The sequence below is a fragment of the Carassius auratus genome, chromosome 10 (assembly GCF_003368295.1).
Source record: "Carassius auratus strain Wakin chromosome 10, ASM336829v1, whole genome shotgun sequence".
Taxonomy (NCBI): domain Eukaryota; kingdom Metazoa; phylum Chordata; class Actinopteri; order Cypriniformes; family Cyprinidae; genus Carassius; species Carassius auratus.
This window is the reverse complement of record NC_039252.1, coordinates 14,276,908-14,293,224: the sequence shown is the minus strand read 5'-3', so window position 1 is coordinate 14,293,224 and position 16,317 is coordinate 14,276,908. Positions and strand designations below refer to the sequence as shown.

Sequence of the window (16,317 nt, the reverse complement as noted above, 5' to 3'; positions counted from 1 at the left end):
AAAATCAGTTAAGCTCCCTAAGGTCACAAAACGCTGGACTTTTGGTAGTACCTTGGATCGCAAAGTCCACTAAAGGAGGTAGAGCTTTTTCGTATTTGGCTCCTAAACTCTAGAATAGCCTTCCTGATAATGGTCGGGGTTCAGACAGACTCTCTCTGTTTAAATCTAGATTAAAAACGCATCTCTTTAGCCAAGCATTCAAATAATGCAACTCATAACTTTGGACTGCAGTTATATCTGATGAAATGCACATTCTTATTCTTTAACTTGGGTTAAACTAATACATTTTACTTGGTTGGAACAGCAGCTATGCTAATTATGTCTCTATTTGGTTCTCTGTTTTGCCTGCCTAGGATTTACACAAGCTCCAGTCTGGATCCAGAACACCTGAGAAGAGATGATGCCAACCTCTCAGAGGAGCTCAGATGATGGAAACCCTGAAACAACATACAGAACTAACAAATATTGCTTTAAGTGTGATTGCATCATATAATAATTCCTTTTAATAGTGTTCTTAGTCTGTTTGACTACGTCCTTGATTAGTTTTTGCCGAAAATGTCTGCCATATGGACATAAACTGAGAGTCACCACTGATAAGCGACTACTAAATATTGTAGAAACTTCATTTTCTGTAAAGTTGCTTTACATGATTTGTATGGTAAAAAAAAACCCTATACAAATTATATTACTAATATATTAATTATCTAGTTGTTAAAAACGTCCACGTTAATTATCCACGGTCTAAATGCAAAGAAAAACAAAGAATTTAACATCGGTCTAAAGTTCTGCTCTGCTGTACTCCACACCGCTAGTGGCGCTAACAGCGCGAACTTCACCGATGTCATTCACTCCACAAGGAAGAAGAGAATCTCGCGGTGGCGAGTTAACGTTTGTCACTAGATTCTGTACAATATAATGAATTATATTATAAAATAGACTATTTTAAGATTTCATTACCTACACGTAATTTATATAAATACAAATACAGGGGACTGTCGCGTAACGACTGAGAAGTTTGATGCACAAGGATAGTCAGTGAAGATCACGGTTATGTGTTGCAGCGTTTCACTGGAGTGAAGTGGAACTAAGTGCGACTCGAGTTACAGAAAAGAGAGAAAGACAAATCTGCAGCTTCACAGCCGGGGACTGAGTTTGCTTGCTTCTGTCAGGAGTGAAAACGTGGCATAGATCTCGCCAGAATGGAGTTTGCAGCGATCTTTGCACTATCACTACTGATAGGAGCGCTGGTTTTGTTGGTGGTCGTGGCTGTTAGCAGACAGAAAGGCGAGTTATCTGAGCAGAACGAACAGAAGAAAGACACCAGTGCTCCGGGTAAGCGACGCATGTCTCTCACACCTACCAACAAGTTTTGAAGTTGAGTTCTTGTCACTAATGTAGCGGTATTTTAAATTAGTCAATGTTTATGTTTTAAAGCAGTCTATTTTTGTGTCATGTGTACTATGGAGTTAGAAATGTGTCTTTATTACATGCGAGAAAATAAAAGATCTGAGAGAAAAAAAAAAGTTTGAGAGAAAAAGTTATCACACTGATAGCAAAAAAACATTTCATGAGAGAAAAAAGAATATTTGAGAGAAAAAGTTTTCATGCCAATAGCAAAAAATAATAATATTTGAGACTAAAAAAAGTTTTGAGAGAAAGTATTTTCTCATAGAACATAAAAAAATATACATTTGAAATTTTAAAAATTACTTCTGAGAAAAAAATCTCTCTCAAAATACTTTGAAAAAAAAAAACTCTCAAATATATATTTTTTGCTATCAGTGTGAAAATATTTTCTCAAAAAAAAAAAAGTGTTTCTCTCGAAACGCTTTTCTTTGCTCTTGATGCAATTTCTTGCTCTCGTGTCAGGATTTTGCTTTCACTGTGAGAATTGTGTCATGGGCGGGGCCACGTTCCTATTGGCCAGTCGGGTGAGCATCGTCTTGTCTTGGGAGTCGAACTGAATCATTACACCATTGTTCGGTTCACCTGCATAGATGCCGCCTCTGCCTTATGGATAGTTAAGTTGAGCAGTGAGCACGGACACTCCAATGTTTGGGTAAGATGATGACACACAGCTGGCTGAGCAAGTTCAGTATCACTGAAGATTAAACATTAAAAATAGCACTCATATTCATGAATGAATGTGTATTATATTATTTGCTTGCTAATTGCTAGTAAAGCTAACCAGCCATCATGCTAGGTAAACTTGCAAACTCACCTGGTTTATACTATGTTTAAATCAAATGCCAAATTAATGTTTTGATTTAGATAGTTTCACGCCTTATTTAGTGTGTAGTGAGCAGTGATTGATATACCGTTTGAAAGTGTCCCACCTAGTTTTGTTTAAAATAGTCTTTGTATGGTTGTTGCACATGTTTAGCTACACTGCATGTATAGCTCGCAAACTCAGCTACACGGGGCTTATTCTAAATATTTTTTACCATCTAGCTGAGGTCTAGAGCTGACAAGGTAAATTGCAGGTCTAGGACTAACTCTTACATTAGCAACCCACCAATATGTTTGTGCCTGTACTGTCATGGTAATTATTTTTTCTTTTAAATCTTTCAAACGGTATGTCAATCACTGTCTAACGTTAGCTGTAGGGTTGCCACCTTCCATGCATACTAGCGTTAGTTGAAAGTTGTGCGGGAGGTTGTAAGAGCAGTTACTCTTCAGGTGCTTTGAGGCTAGCAAGTGCAAAGGTAGAAACTAGCTCACTACTCACTAAATAAGGCGTGAAACTATCTAAATCAAAACATGAATTTGGCATTTGATTTAAACATAGTATAAACCAGGTGAGTTTGCAAGTTTACCTAGCATGATGGCTGGTTAGCTTTACTAGCGATTAGCAAGCAAATAATATAATACACGTTCATTCATGAATGAGTGCTATTTTTTAATGTTTAATCTTCAGTGATACTGAACTTGCTCAGCCAGCTGTGTGTCATCATCTTACCCAAACATTGGAGTGTCCGTGCTCACTGCTCAACTTAACTATCCATAAGGCAGAGGCGGCATCTATGCAGGTGAACCGAACAATGGTGTAATGATTCAGTTCGACTCCCAAGACAAGACGATGCTCACCCGACTGGCCAATAGGAACGTGGCCCCGCCCATGACACAATTCTCACAGTGAAAGCAAAATCCTGACACGAGAGCAAGAAATTGCATCAAGAGCAAAGAAAAGCGTTTCGAGAGAAACACTTTTTTTTTTTAGAGAAAATATTTTCACACTGATAGCAAAACATATATATTTGAGAGTTTTTTTCAAAGTATTTTGAGAGAGATTTTTTTTCTCAGAAATAATTTTAAAAATTTCAAATGTATATTTTTTTATGTTCTATGACAAAATACTTTATCTCAAAACTTTTTTTAGTCTCAAATATTATTATTTTTTGCTATTGGCATGAAAACTTTTTCTCTCAAATATTCTTTTTTCTCTCATGAAATGTTTTTTTGCTATCAGTGTGATAACTTTTTCTCTCAAACTTTTTTTTTTCTCTCAGATCTTTTATTTTCTCGCATGTAATAAAGAACCAAAACTCACTCCATAGTGTTCACAATCAAACTGCTGGATAATGTTTCAGTGGAGGAAAATGCAGCGAAAGCTTCTTCCAAAAAGCAGAAGCATCAACAGCGCCCCCGTAAGGAGAAACCGCAGCAGCACACATTCTCACACAAGCTACTGGCTTCTAGTCTGAAGGTGATTCCTGCTTAAATATCAGATCTAGTAAACATTTACTGTCAAGGCTTGTTACAGTAAAGACATTTCAAAATGTTGTCTTCAAAGCCCTTTTCTGTGCGTTTCATTTCTCCTTTTTAGAATCACAGTGGTAATGTCACCTGCCTAGATTTTAGTAGCAATGGCAAATACCTTGCATCTTGCTCGGATGATCGTACCATCAGGATCTGGAGCACGAAAGACTTCCTGGAACGAGATCACAAGTGCTTGCGGGCCAACGTTGAGTTTGACCATGCCACACTCGTCCGCTTCAGCCCAGACTCTCGGTATGTTCTGCTTCATTAATAACCCGCAGTTCAATTAGGTTAAATCTAACCGTTTTCAGTAACTGTTATTGCTTCTGACTGGTTCGTGTTTGTCCCTAGAGCATTTATCACTTGGCTGGATAATGGAGAGACCATTCGCATCTATAAGATGATTAAAAAGGATGATGGGACATTCAATTTCAAAGCTGCCCCAGAGGATTTCCCTCAGAAACACAAAGGGATCGTTATCAACATCGGAATTGCAGAGACCGGTCGGTGAACTCCAGTAATTAAATGCAGCTAAACTAAATGGGATACACATAGGCTAAGCAATCTTACAGAAGACTTAAATAGTAATTGTATATTCTGTTTTCAGGCAAATTTATAATGTCTGCCTCTGTTGACACCACCATTGTGATCTGGGATCTAAAGGGAGAAGCTTTAGCTACTATTAACACGAATCAGATGACCAACTCGCATGTTGCTGTCTCACCGTGTGGAAGGTGAGTTTTCTGAAACCTCCAGAACCTCTAGGGCTCGTATCATATGTATTTTTTTTTTTACTGATATATACACTTATAATGTTAGTGAAATGTTTTTTGGAGCAATTACAATCTGAATTGACATTTTTAATGTAGTTAAAAGTGTTCCTTTCTTTGATGAAAACCTCTTTGCACCACTAAGAGTCATACAAAGATTTATGTGGCGCATCAGTGGTAATAATGTAGATCTAAATAAAACAATTTGTTTTCCTTCTCATTAGGTTTGTTGCTTCCTGCGGCTTCACCCCTGATGTGAAGGTTTGGGAGGTTTGCTTTGCTAAATCAGGGGAGTTCAAAGAGGTCGCCCGTGCATTTGACCTTAAGGGACATTCGGCTGGGGTTTACTCCTTTGATTTCTCCAACGACTCTCGGAGGCAAGATCATCTCATCTTTTACTATTGATCAGAAACATATAATAATATTAATATATTTCTATAAATAAAATCATAAATGCATAACTAAGTTATATAAGTGAATCTATAATATAATAATACTATTATAGCATGTATTATTATAGCAGATACTTTATTTTTAGATTCTGTTAAATTTAGATTTAGCTTTATTTAATAACATTTAAATCATTTCCATTTACAGAATGGTGACTGTGTCCAAAGACGGCACGTGGAAGCTGTGGGACACTGATGTGGAGTATAAGAAAAAGCAGGACCCATATTTGCTCCGGACCGTGCCATGTCAGGTGTCCGAGGGTAGCCGCATTGCCCTGTCTCCTGACGGTCGTGTAGTAGCCATATCAAATGGTTTTGATATAGCTATGTACAGTGCCAGCACTGGTGAACTAGAGGAGGAGTTTCACGGTGTTCACAGTGAAGAGATAACAGACCTTAAGTTTGACATCAACAATCGCTTCCTAGTGAGTAGTGGGGACCGTGCCATTCGCGTCTTTCATAATGCAGTCGGTTACCGTGCTGCCATCCAGGACATGCAGACCATGCTGAAGAAAGCCTCAAACGATGGAGTGAGACAGAGACTCCAGCAGCAGATCACAGATGCTCAGAATGCTCTGGACACAGTGCTGAATGCAACAAAGAACTAAAAGCTGATTTGATTTCACTGGAAATTTAGTCTGTTTTTGGTTGCAGAATTAATTTGATTTAGCATGCTGATTTTATTGAATAAATTGGGTGCTTTTAAGTATTTGTCAATTACTTTTGTTCCTCTTTCACCGATTTTTCTACTGCCATCTCTTTGTGGCTTTTAAGGTGAAATAAGGGGAAATATGTCCTACAAAGGCAAAATACAATCATACTGAAATGGAAACACCCTTTTATTTACACACACACACACATATACTTTTCTGTTGATTGTATTCATTATTATTTATTATATGATATAAACAATTAAAAAAATATGTATATTCTTTTTTTTATCTAAATGTCAAACAAAAAAGCTCATTTGCGTTTTGGTTTTATCACATTTTATCTTATACATTGCTGGTATTACGCTCGATTAACATATATAATATTCAACATTAACTTTAATAATCACAACACATTTTAATATCTTAATTCATTTAAAAAATAAGAATAGATCTGAAAGACTTTTATTTTGAAATTAACTTTGACCTTTTTAAATTATATTAAAGCATTTTGATTAAAAATAAGTACACATTTTACAAGATGGGTTGGGCCATCGGTCGTTGAGTGATATATGTGACTAGCGGCAATAAAGTTACCAAAAACGTAAGAAATAAATCCACAACAGCCACCTGTGCCCTCAATAAGTAGGTGGGACCTGTCAAGAAGCCCTGGAAAGTGGAGTCATGAGTTCTCGCGATGCGAGATTAGCGAAGCCAGACTGCGAGACCGACACGATTCCAGTAAGAGCACTGATAAAATTCAGAAATGTCGGGTCGCTCGGTCCGCGCGGAGACCCGAAGCCGCGCTAAAGATGACATTAAGAAAGTGATGGCGGCTATCGAGAAAGTACGGAGATGGTGAGTATGACGGGCAGCGTCACAATACTTTAATAGAGAGAAATGTTTTTCAAAAGAGAAACTTCAGTCGGAAAGGAGGAGGAGTTTTATAAGAGGATGCCGTTTGATTGAAACAAGAGACAGCCAATGTCAACGGCTTGTCTTTGTTTTCTCATGGGACAAGTGGCAAAAAGAGGCGGGTCCAGAGAGGACTTTTAAAAGCTTTCTTTATGTTCTGATGAAGCATATTTAGGTCTGCCAGTAACCCCCAAAAATGTATATATATATATATATATATATATATATATATATATATATATATATATATATATATATATACTTGTAAGTTTATTATTCAATTACTGTGCAAGAAAAAGCACATTCTCTCAGGGTTTAGCCCAGCAAAAACTAAACACTTTTGTGATTGAAATAAATGGGGATATTGGATAGAGTTCAACTCATCAACAAATGGACTTTGTAATCCCACATGTCCCGAAAAAGCAGCTCTTAGAGGAGCCTTTAAACTTTCTCCAAATGGAAACTTGATAAGTGCTTTTTTCTGCATGGTTGCATTTTTAACATGGAAACTTGATAGAGCTTTTAAGTCATGTTTATGGGAAACCTGTTACACAATTCCTCTATTTCAGGGAGAAGAAATGGGTCACAGTTGGAGATACATCATTAAGAATATTTAAATGGGTTCCTGTAGTGGACACAAAGGAGGTATGACAAATCTAATATGATGATTTCTCTTGGTTTTAATTGTTTGAGAGTTAGTTTTATACATTAGATCAACATCTATAAAGTATAGGATTTCCTTCACTATATTTACTGTATCTGTAACCTGATGTCTTTTAGAAGGACAAGAGCAAAGTGTCTGTGGGTGGAGAGATACAACGGAAAAATTTTCCAACAGAGGAGTCATCTGATAACTCCTGTTCTGTACTGTTAGATTATCAAGGTAAACATTTGCATTTTAAAGGCACAGTTCAATCAAATTCTGCCAAAATTGTATTGTTTACCTTCTTTCATCTCAAATTCTTATCTTCTTTTGGTTGCCTCCTCCCTTCTAAGATGAGAACAGCAACCAAAGTTCCCTGTCAGACTCCTACCAGCATAAAGCAGCTGCAGACAGCAGCAACAACTCCAGTCCACAGCCCAGTGAGCCAGTCAGCCCTGCACCTCAGAGTCTAGACTACCCTACAGATGACCCACAACCGCCCACCCTCGGCCAGGAAATCATGGAAGGTGAGATTTCTTTTTCTAAGAGTTTATGAGAGTTTAAATCTCATAACTGATAGATTCATTAATTACATTAAAAAAAAAAAAATATATATATATATATATATATATATATATATATATATATATATATATATATTGCATTTTTAAGATATTTTCTTGTTAACCTCTGAGTTGAGGGATTCATTATATTTTATTATATTATATAACTAAATATTTTCATTATTTATTATTTATGTATAATATTATTATTTAGATATTTATTTAAATTACACATTTACAAAGGTATATCCGGTGTTTTATAAAGCTTGTCATTTTATGAATTTGGTTAAAATATTTACTGTAGTCATATTAACCTGAGATCTCACAGTGAGTTGTTTGCCCTCTTTGTGTCAATGTGATTGTGATCTGAACAAATACATTATGCTCGTATCTCCAAAACTACACATTTCACGGTAGGTCACCGAAATCGTTCAGTCAGTTGAATTGACCCACTTTTAAAAATGAAAAGGTTTTTTTTTTTTCTAGAGCCACTGCTGCAGTCAAGTGAGATTGCAGATGAGCCGCCGACACTGATCAAAGAAGATCTTTTACCCCTCACTGCTCAGGTACAAAACTAGTCAGAGGTTCTACATAACGAAGCATGAATGCTGGGACAGTTCCTCTGCCTTAGACTGTGAACCTTGCTTTCTTTCAAATTCATATTAGTTTAAAAAAAAATTGTAGTGGTGTATATCAGAAACATAAAAATACATAAATACCTATATATAATATTTAAAATATAAAATTTATATATTTTTTAACCCTTTTTGCTCTTTATTTTACTATATTTATTTTGTATTTATAATATATTTTGTAATATTTATTTGTTATAATAAACCTATTGTACTAGTGAAATTAATAACTAATTAATAATTTATTGTTCCTTTTACTTTGAGTACAGGAGGATGAGGACAGTTGTGGAGCCCCACCACTGAAAAGAATCTGTATTGAGCAGGTCTCGGTCATCCAGGCGGCCACTTTTAGCTAACACACACACACACACACAAACACACACACACACACACACACAGTACACTGGGCATTGACAATCAGCCAGACTGATCACTGACCTTCCTAGAACTGCTGCAAAAGACACAATATGGACCAGACATCAAAAAAGCACTATATTTATTATCGAATGGGATCACTTTGCAACATTTACAAATCTTCATATTACAACATCTTCATATCTCCCACAGTATGCTTCCGTTCAGGTCATGTCAGGATTTCTGAAGATCTCATAGAAGAATCTCTGAATTGCTATCTCCAATTCCGACATAACATGAATGATGCATTAATTCAACATTTATTGGCCAAAACCAAAAAAAGCCAAAAGACTATTAACTAGACATTACTGTTTACATGGAAAATGAATGAATGTATTATCTCTATTAAGCCCTTCTTGCTGACATTTATGTTACATTTATTACAATGATAATAGTTTTATTTTATTGTCATTAGAATGTGATGCTTGTTATTAAAACAAAGCCATAAACTAATTTAATGTTGACTGAAGGCTTAGCCATTATTGAAGAAAATGTCCTCCAAAACAAAGTCAAATAACGAGTTAAATGATAAGGGTACTTGGAATATAACTGAACACATCACGCTTTATGCACAAATAAGCTTATTAGACCACACCATTGCCTTTTTATAAAAACAATGATTCAACATGAAGAATGTCTTTAATCAAATTCAGTTTACATTTATATATGATATCTATATTTTCTGCTTGTAGATTCTGGTCTCAGGGTCTGTATTGCCTCCTCTCATTTGTTTGTAGGAATTGAAAATGTACTCTTTTGTCGCTGTAGGACACCCCTAAAAATGTCTGCCTCTTATGCCACCTTTTATTTTTTACACAGTTGTCTAGTGGGCACACTGAAGTTGATGAAGCCGTCGTATTGTTATTTGCTGAAAATATCATTAAAATTTTAGACATCTCAAGACCATTTTCAAGATTTATTTTCATCAATTTTCTTTACAAATAATAATGTATGCCACCGTTGAAAAAATTGGCGTTTCCAATAAGCTTTCTTGATGAAGAATGTAATTACATTCAAAAACAAAAAATGTTTTACGGTTTCTACAAAAATATTAAGCAGACCAACCTTAATAATAAAGAAATGTTTCTTGATTTCTGAAGGATCATGTGACACTGAAGACTGGAATAATGACTGCTAAAAAGTTCAGCATTACATCACATCAAATTAGACTGACTAGTGAAGTCAATTTGAACTAATTTATTCAAATAGAAAACTGTTGATTTAAATTATAATAATATTTCAAAATATTATCCAAACATAAAATGTATGGAGATTCAGTATCTGTGTTGTTACCCAATGTTTGACCTGCGCGTGGCGCTGAAACACCATTCTCAGTAAAAAATAGTTATTACTTTCGCTGTTTTTATTTATTTATTAATATATATCTAGGCTATATTGATATGTCCTCACGTATCATCATTGTATGTTTGAAATATCTGTTATCAACTAAATACATATTTTCCCTTCTGGTTGTATTTTAGAACTTCCTGTATTGATTTTGGCATATGGATTACAGAGTACATAGAAGCCTGAAGCATTTTTGGCAATGCTGACTATGATGTAGTAGGTACTAGATAGTCAACCAAATAGGTTATGAGACATAGCCAGTGTTTTACTCCAGAAGAAGGGATTGTATTTTACTCTAGTCAGTCCTCACCCGTCAGGTCTCAATAACTCCCTCAGGCGTTGAACTCTACTCGTCTGAGCAGGATAACATCAGATAAAGCACAGGGAATCAGGGAAGAGCTCTTAGACGTCGGACCATGCGTGAGGGATTTTGGAAACTTCTTTGTATTTTCATGTTTTCCTTTCGTGCTTTTAAAGCTTCGGCAGCTATTTATCCGGTTCCAGTGAGACTGCAGCGCACAGTGTCGGAACACAACACTGGAGCAAACACACACAGCAGGTAACGTTAAACCTGTCACCGGCTGGAATGTCTAGAGCTTTATCGAACTGATTTAAAGACTTATTATATTGCAGAATTATTGATTAAGGTAAATGAACTCGGAAAAAAAATTGAATAGTTAAACAATTCTATAATTGTCTAATTCAACAGAATTTTATTTCTAGTGGCTTGCAGCTTTTCTACATGTGTAACAACATTTCTGAAGCTTAAAACATTCTTGAAACTGTGTGTGTCTATATGTATGTCTTTATGTCTGTCATTCCATATATCTATTTGTTTTTTTTATCTATCGGTCTGTCTGTCTAGTTTATCTTTCTATCTATCTATCTATCTATCTATCTATCTATCTATCTATCTATCTATCTATCTATCTATCTGTCTGTCTGTCTGACTGTCTGTCTGGTTATCTATCTGTCAGTCTGTCTGGTTATCTATCTATCTATCTATCTATCTATCTATCTATCTATCTATCTATCTATCTATCTATCTATCTATGTCTGTCTGTCTGTCTGGTTATCTATCAATCTGTCTGTCTGTCTGTCTGGTTATCTATCTATCTGTCTGTCTGTCTGTCTGGTTATCTATCTGTCTGTATGTCGGTCTGTCTGGTCATCTATCTATCTTATCTGTCTATGTCTGTCTGTCTGTCTGGTTATCTATCTTTTCTGTCTGTCTGTCTGTCTGCCTGTCTGTCTTGTTGTCTGTCTGACTCTCTGTCTGTCTGCATGTATGGTTGTCTGTCTGTCTCTCTGTCTGTCTGTCTGCCTGGTTCTCTTGTATGTCTGTCTGGTTCTCTTGTCTGTCTGTCTGTCTGTCTGTCTGGTTCTCTTGTCTGTCTGTCTGTCTGTCTGTCTGTCTTTCTGGTTCTCTTATCTGCCAGTCTGTCTGTCTGTCTGTCCCAAACCCATCTGGTAAGCATCCTGTGGGCCCCTGATTATGTTCCCAGAAAAAGCATAAACCAAACCAAAGCCAAAAGTATTTATGTTTAAAATGAAACATTAATTTTGCCAAAAAAATGTTATGGCCTTACGTGTGGTTGAGGTTAAGCTCTTTAGTCTAGACATGTGGAGCTTGTGTGTCTGTGGTCCGGTCACAACTAATCACAGTCTGTCCTGAGAAAAAATTAAGAAAAATGACTTGATAATTAAACGACCAGAACAGGATCACAATCCTGGGATTGCTCTGAATCATCTGAGACGTATCAGAAGGGAAGTTTCCCAGATTGAGTTTAGAAAACAAAGCATGCAGATTCAGGCACACATTGGATTTTGTTTTAGTTCTCTTCAAGAATGTCTGTCAGACTCTTCTGGGTGTTATATGATTGTCAGGAGAGAATAAATCATAAATCGGTCTCCTGCGGTTAGAGAAAAAAGATATGCTTGTGTTGTGCCACTGAGAGGGTCTCTCAGAGGACTCGAAGTCAACTGTACTGTATTTTATCTCACTTTTGAAGTGAAGGAGATTCACAAAAAACATTATGGCACTAAAACTATTGAAGCCACACAACTGTTTACTTTGCAGTGCCATCAATCTAAGTTTTGTAAAAAAAAAAAAAAAAAAAAAGGAAATCTCAAGCTCTCTACTTACATCACTTATTTTCCATGATTTAATTTCCTTGTTGTCTGATAGCAAATTAATTTGTGCATTAATTTCTCCATTGATAAAAAAAAAAAATCTGTTTAATTCTTGACTTTGCTGTATTGTGATTGGTCTGGTCTTTGTCATTGTTATTGTTTATTCAACATGGAATGAATAAGGAACTGGTGCCAGTACACAGTACAGAAGATTGTTTCATGCCAGAAACAAAATGGTACAGAGACCGTTGTGCAGCGACTGTTCCAGAGTTGCCGATGGCCTGGACCGTGTTCAAACCTCATCAGGTACAAAGAAAAGAAATGATCTCATGGTATACACGGGGTTATACTCCGCTATTCACTCTTACATTAACTTGGACGACAGCTAACAGACTCTGTGTGTGTTTTGCCTCTCTATATTTTCCCAGCTACAGAACTCTGGTGAGACCTGTGTACAGAGTGACCTACAGGAAAATCACTTCTCTGGAATGGCGATGCTGTCCAGGATTCCATGGAGAAGACTGCAGAGAGGGTGAGGGAGCTCATTTTTTGCTGATCTCAAGTTCACTGAAGCATTACCAAATCATTTGAATGACTGTAAGGCAAAGGAATTTTTTGATGATGTGAGCCAATTACATAGACATTTATTAGTGGTGTTTGCTAAGACAAGCAAAACATAGCACAATTATCAAAGAGATTTTATGGTTGGCATCTTTTGACTTGTGACCCTAACACCCACATAAACACCACTTAGAAAACTGGATTGCAATGCCTTAGCAACCAACTGGAACACCCAAACATATGCTACATCCAAAATCGAATACTTTCCTATTAGGATATATGAATGGCCATGAAGCAAAAAGCTGCTTCAAGTCGAACGCGCCTAATGTAACTGACGCTGGTAGGTCACATGACTGTAACAACATAGTGGATGTAGTACATCTGAATTTCATTCATACTACCCATATTCATACTATATATAATTTACTTATTTTAACGTTACAGAGTAGGTTCTATTTCAGATGTAGTACGGTACCTACTCAACCAGTATGCAATTTCAGAAACACCGACAATGATTTTGTGGTTTGCCTCACTTGTGTAAACAAGCCATCTGAAATGAGGATGCCTCCCAGGTGTTTAATGTAAATTCATATCCCAGTCACATTTTCTCAGTTAAATAACATTACTTACACAATCAGAAAAAGAAACATTAATATTTTAATCAGTATTTTATTAATCTTATTAAGTTAGTGTTTTTAAGCATTTTACATTTATCCCAAAAATAACAACTCAAGGCATTCTAAGTTAAACAATACATTATCTTTGTGAAAATATGTTCAACTTGTTGTTTTCAATAATTAATTTTTAATTAATTTGAATTTTTAGCATCGTCAGTCTTCAAAGCTTGGTAAATATTGGTCACAGACAAGGATATTTACTTTAAATTACACCAAGCTGATTACTTACTGAAAGCTCCCTCAGATCATGTTTTCAGATAATTTCAAGTCGTCTTATTTTGAAGTAAAAGTGGTTATATCTAAGTGGGGTGAGTTTCGCTTTCTTTTTTAATTAATTAGTCTCCCTATTAATGCCATTTATATTCATCATTTAGACTGATTCGCAAACGTGGAACATGCACAAACACGGGATTAATCGCATGAACCAATCAAAGCCAAACACAACCAGTCATATCCAGTCATATTGCAATGGAGGCATTGCCTCCTCTCACTTGACTTTCATTCATTCTTAACAACCCCCCTCCCACCACTCCACCAAACTCACTTTAGGAGGTCAGTTAAACTCAATGTGTTCAGGGAAGCGAGAGAGACGTAAACGTAGTATCTTTATGCTGGTGTTACTGTTGGGCAATGTTTCTTAGAAAAACAAGTTACTTATAAACTTCTTAATGATATATTTGGTAATATTTGTGTTGTTTTATTTTTGTACAGCAAATTTTTTGCCTCTAGTTTGCCCAAGAAACCTTTAGAACACCCTAGCAACCTCCTAACAATGCCCTAGCAACCACCCAGAACATCCAGGTATAGAGATTTATCGGATGGCCTTTTTTGACTTGTGTATGCCAGAAACCATAAAAAAACGACATAGGATACCCTAACAACCACTCAGAACACCCTAGCAACCACATAGCAATGCCCTGGCGACCACCCAGAACAGCCAAGCATCTAGCAAGACATTTGCACGAGCGAACACCACTCACATTTGACTTGGCATGGCTTGGTGGGTGGTTATTTTTTTTACATTTAAATCTCTTAGCAACAAGGAAAGATCCCTTACATTTCATTGTGTGGGTGAGGATGTGAGTGACAACAGCTGGTCTGACTGTGGAAATCAAGCATCTGTGTGAAATCTCAAAGTGAATGTGTCATAATTATATGCCCGTCTGAATGTATTTCCTTTCTCGCAATATAAACAATAGAAACGTAAATGCATAAACATGTTTCTACATTAACCAGGAGAACTGTGTTATGACGGTGCTACAAAGCATGCTCAGATTTGCAATAGCTAACATTTCAAATCAAAAGTAATTTTGAGTAATAAAGATCTCATCATGAATATTTTCACTATACTGACTCACTTTGCTATTATCCTAGAGAGATAATAATAATCTAAACCGGCACAGCTCTGGGTCTTCAGATATATTGGGAAAATACATTTTTAATTAACACTGAAATAAATAGCTGGAAGAAAATATTTTGAATTAAGGAAATGAGTTGGTGCTTTGATTCGTTTTGATTAATTTGACATAGTACAGTTAGTTGTGGTAGAGGACACGAGTCCAATATTTTCTAATCCCAATGGGGATAATTTACCCATGACACACATTCCCATGTTTTTCTGGATTGGGATGGTTTGATGGCCCCTCCTCCCCGCCCAAAGGCAGACAAGCTGGCCCGTCTGCGGTGTCTCTTTTCAGATCATCCCCTGTGAGATGCAGATGATTTAGTTTGGGTCAAATCCAAGGGCGCCATGATCTCTGACATGGTAAATAAATTGGAAATCTTCATTCCCCATCCCTTTCTCCTTCCTCCCACTCCTTTATTCCTTCTCTATTGGGCTCATAGCTTTAGCCTGAAGCTGTCAATCCCCCGGGTCTTGGCTTCTCTGTGTTTGGTTTATTTAAGAACATATTTTTGGAATTTGGATTGTGACTCTCAGTCAAATAGCTCAAGTTAGGTCAAAGTCAATCCGTGTGAAATCCCAACATTTCTAGTTGTCATGTGTAATGAGGCCTAACGAAAAATGCTGTGTCTGATTTCACTGGATATAGGCCTTTTTATATTTTTGGGTTTGGAGTGTGGAAGTAAACATTAGCAGGTTAAACTTCTATTGTTACTTGGTAAATGGGAGATCATAGCAAATATTATTTTACCTTATCCAATTTGCTCCAGAGGCAGCTGTATTAGAAACCACAAATATTTGAATGCAAGAGTTGAATAGCAAGAAGAAATTTTATAAAAATACTTTTTGTTATTCACACTAGGAATTCTAACTATAAGAAATTGCAACTATGCTTTAAACGGCCCATAAGAATTCCTAATTTTGAATGGTAACCGTGGGTATTTGACCGATCACTATAATTGAAACCACTGTCGTACCACACAGACTTGTGCTTTCCCGGTTGTCTTCTGGCAGGATTCAAAGCTTGGTTGTAAGAACAAGCCAACTATAAGAGTGAACAATCCAGCCATGAATGTAAACAGAAATGCAATAAGAAACTTTTAAACTGATTCATGCTCCCCTGGAGTTGTGCTTTGAATGTTTATTCAGCGCAGTTTGACAGTTATTGAGAATTGTGTGACTAGTTGAGGTCATGTTATACCACTTTAGTGATGTTTTGTCCTTCAGGAATGTACAGTGTCATAAATTTGTGTGCCTTGTATTAAAAGATACCAATGTGATGAAGTTGTTTGTTCGTTAATGCAGTCCAGACAAAGAAATCTTGCTGTCCCTCCCTAGGTTAACTTTGTTTTGTTCATCAATGCATTCCTTGTATATTAAGGCCCGTTCCTCCTCTTCATCT

General features: G+C 36.4%; 3 protein-coding genes across 4 annotated transcripts; all 3 read left to right on the top strand.

Moving 5' to 3' along the window:
- The first annotated feature begins 876 nt into the window (after positions 1-876).
- On the top strand, positions 877-5,671 carry LOC113109959 (transducin beta-like protein 2). Its single transcript, XM_026273883.1, has 7 exons — positions 877-1,332; positions 3,591-3,706; positions 3,827-4,011; positions 4,111-4,262; positions 4,367-4,493; positions 4,754-4,906; positions 5,127-5,671. Exons 1-7 carry the CDS (start codon positions 1,200-1,202, stop codon positions 5,584-5,586), a joined length of 1,326 nt encoding a protein of 441 aa, XP_026129668.1. The 5' UTR covers positions 877-1,199; the 3' UTR covers positions 5,587-5,671.
- A 645-nt stretch (positions 5,672-6,316) lies between these two features.
- LOC113109956 (B-cell CLL/lymphoma 7 protein family member B-A) lies at positions 6,317-10,698 on the top strand. Of its 2 annotated transcripts, XM_026273881.1 has the most exons (7): positions 6,317-6,486; positions 7,113-7,188; positions 7,324-7,426; positions 7,540-7,713; positions 8,236-8,315; positions 8,651-8,779; positions 10,686-10,698. In XM_026273881.1, exons 1-6 carry the CDS (start codon positions 6,395-6,397, stop codon positions 8,735-8,737), a joined length of 612 nt encoding a protein of 203 aa, XP_026129666.1. In that variant the 5' UTR covers positions 6,317-6,394; the 3' UTR covers positions 8,738-8,779; positions 10,686-10,698. The 2 variants fall into 2 exon arrangements, with proteins under 2 accessions (XP_026129666.1, XP_026129665.1); XM_026273880.1 differs by lacking the exon at positions 10,686-10,698 and having other exon boundaries at positions 8,651-9,698.
- On the top strand, positions 10,039-12,881 carry LOC113109958 (collagen alpha-1(XXVI) chain-like). Its single transcript, XM_026273882.1, has 3 exons — positions 10,039-10,701; positions 12,459-12,581; positions 12,704-12,881. Exons 1-3 carry the CDS (start codon positions 10,559-10,561, stop codon positions 12,864-12,866), a joined length of 429 nt encoding a protein of 142 aa, XP_026129667.1. The 5' UTR covers positions 10,039-10,558; the 3' UTR covers positions 12,867-12,881.
- The last annotated feature ends 3,436 nt before the right edge of the window (positions 12,882-16,317 follow it).